The sequence below is a fragment of the Alosa sapidissima genome, chromosome 22 (genome assembly GCF_018492685.1).
Source record: "Alosa sapidissima isolate fAloSap1 chromosome 22, fAloSap1.pri, whole genome shotgun sequence".
Lineage (NCBI taxonomy): Eukaryota > Metazoa > Chordata > Actinopteri > Clupeiformes > Clupeidae > Alosa > Alosa sapidissima.
In genome coordinates this window covers 29933602-29936101 of record NC_055978.1, presented here as the reverse complement: position 1 = coordinate 29936101, position 2500 = coordinate 29933602, and the positions used below count along the sequence as shown (strand labels likewise).

The following is a 2500-nucleotide window of genomic DNA, read 5'->3' as shown; positions in this document are numbered from 1 at the left end:
AGCACTCTCTCTCTCACTCTCTCTCTCTCACAGACACACTGAAGCACTCTCTCTCACACACACACACTGAAGCACTCTCTCTATCTCTCACACACACACACTGAAGCACTCTCTCTCTCACACACACACACACACTGAAGCACCCTCTCTCTCTCTCTATCTCTCACACACACACACTGAAGCTCTCTCTCTCTCTCTCACACTCACACACTGAAGCACTCTCTCTCTCTCACACAGACACACTGAAGCACTCTCTCTCACACACACACTGAAGCACTCTCTCTCTCACTCTCTCTCTCTCACAGACACACTGAAGCACTCTCTCTCACACACACACACTGAAGCACTCTCTCTATCTCTCACACACACACACTGAAGCACTCTCTCTCTCACACACACACACACACACTGAAGCACCCTCTCTCTCTCTCTATCTCTCACACACACACACTGAAGCACTCTCTCTCTCTCTCACACTCACACACTGAAGCACTCTCTCTCACACACACACACACACTGAAGCACTCTCTCTCTCTCACACACACACACACACACTGAAGCCCTCTCTCTCTCTCACACAGACACACTGAAGCACTCTCTCTCACACACACACACTGAAGCACTCTCTCTCACACACACACACACACACTGAAGCACTCTCTCTCTCTCACACACACACACACACTGAAGCCCTCTCTCTCTCTCACACAGACACACTGAAGCACTCTCTCTCACACACACACACTGAAGCACTCCCTCTATCTCTCACACACACACACTGAAGCACTCTCTCTCACACACACACACCTCCTGTTGCTGGGCGGTTCATTTTCTCGTTCTGGTCAGTGGCCAGGTGCTAGACCGAGCTGGAACAGCAGTGAAGTGTTACCTTAGAGAGTCTGGGAGAGGCACACACACACACACACACACACACACACACACACACACAAATGCACATACACACACACACACACACACACACTCTAGCGTTGTAACCGTAATGCAACACCCTATAAGGTGCCCTTTAAAATGATCTATACTTGCCGTTCCCCACGTCGGTTGGTGGTGTGCCGCAGAATTTTTTTAATGTAAAAAAAGGTTGAAAAAACTGGCCTTCCAGTGGAAAGGGTGCCATTATGGTGTGTGTGTGTGTGTGTGTGTGTGTGTGGTGCATGGATGTTCCATTGGAAAGGGGTGCCATTATGGGGTGCATGAATGTTCCAGTGGCCCCTATATGATGCCCAAATTCTGCATTTGTTCAGGTTGTGTGTGTGTGTGTGTGTGTGTGTGTGCTTGTGTGAGAGTTTTACCCAGACCGTTTCTCTGACCTGTCACACATGCTTGTAACTCCGCCTCCTCTCTCAGACCTGTCAGTCAGATGTGTAACTCCGCCTCCTCTCTCCCTGCAGGCTCCAACTACTCGAGCGCGGCGTTGCCGGCGGTGACAGCGGCGGTGAGCGAGCGCGAGCATGGCGGGGTCAGCGGGGTCAGCGGCGTCGGGGTGGCGGTGGGCAGCGCGGTGGTGGGTCTGGCCTCGGAGCACGTGCCCACGCCGGGAGCGGCTCTCAGCTGGCAGGCGGCCATCGACGCGGCGCGGCAGGCCAAGCTCATGGGCTCGTCCGGGCCGCCCATCTCCACCACCGCCAGCTCCACCCAGCGGCGGCGCCAGCACTACGCCAAGCCCAAGAAGCCCACCAGCACGGCCGCCACGCGCCCCCCACGTGCCCTGCTCTGCCTCGCCCTCAAGAACCCCATACGCAGGGCCTGCATCAGCATCGTGGAGTGGAAGTATCCTTCCCTACAGCCCACCTGCTCCAGGGTGTGTGTGTGTGTGTGTGTGTGTGTGTGTGTGTGTGTGTGTGTGTGTGTGTGTGTGTGTGTGTGTGTGTGTGTGTGTGCGTGTGTGTGATAGCAGGTGCTTGGTTGTGTGTGTGTGTGTGTGTGTGTGTATGTGAGTGAGTTAGTTTGAATGAGTTTGTGTGCATTGTTAGTGGATAGGTAAATTATTACTGTAGGTGTACGTGCATGAAGTGTGTGTGTGAGTGAGTGTGTGTTTGTGTGTGTGTGTGTGTAATAGCAGGTACTGTGGTTTTGTGTTTGTGAATGAGTGTGTGTGTTTTCTGAGTGGATAGGTGAATTATTTAAGCAATATAGCACGAGTGAGAGTGGGTGTTCGGCCGTAGCCACGAGTCCGGAGGCCGAGTGACACAGGCAACAACAGCCGTGGGAATATCCATGACCAATCCCACGATCACGAGTGCTATATTGCTTAAATAATTCACCTATCCACTCAGTAAACACACACACTCATTCACAAACACAAAACCACAGTACCTGCTATTTTATACAATTCTACCACAAACTAAATAATCTGAAAACACCCCATTATTGTTTAAAAATGTTAATTTTGACACCGTTCTTACGCATTAAAAAAAAGAGTTCCCTTTTCAATAGACAGCGTCTTGGTTGCTAGGTAACCAACGTTCCAGATCCCTCGTTA

The 2500-nt window shown here is 51.5% G+C and overlaps 1 protein-coding gene across 2 annotated transcripts in view; it reads left to right on the top strand.

Moving 5' to 3' along the window:
• Positions 1–2500, top strand: part of cacna1c (calcium channel, voltage-dependent, L type, alpha 1C subunit) — a 239049-nt gene that overhangs the window by 59939 nt on the left and 176610 nt on the right. For both annotated transcript variants that reach the window (XM_042079559.1, XM_042079557.1), the window contains exon 2: positions 1410–1788. In XM_042079559.1, coding sequence (XP_041935493.1) covers positions 1410–1788 — 379 coding nt within the window. The remainder of the gene's footprint in view (positions 1–1409; positions 1789–2500) is intronic.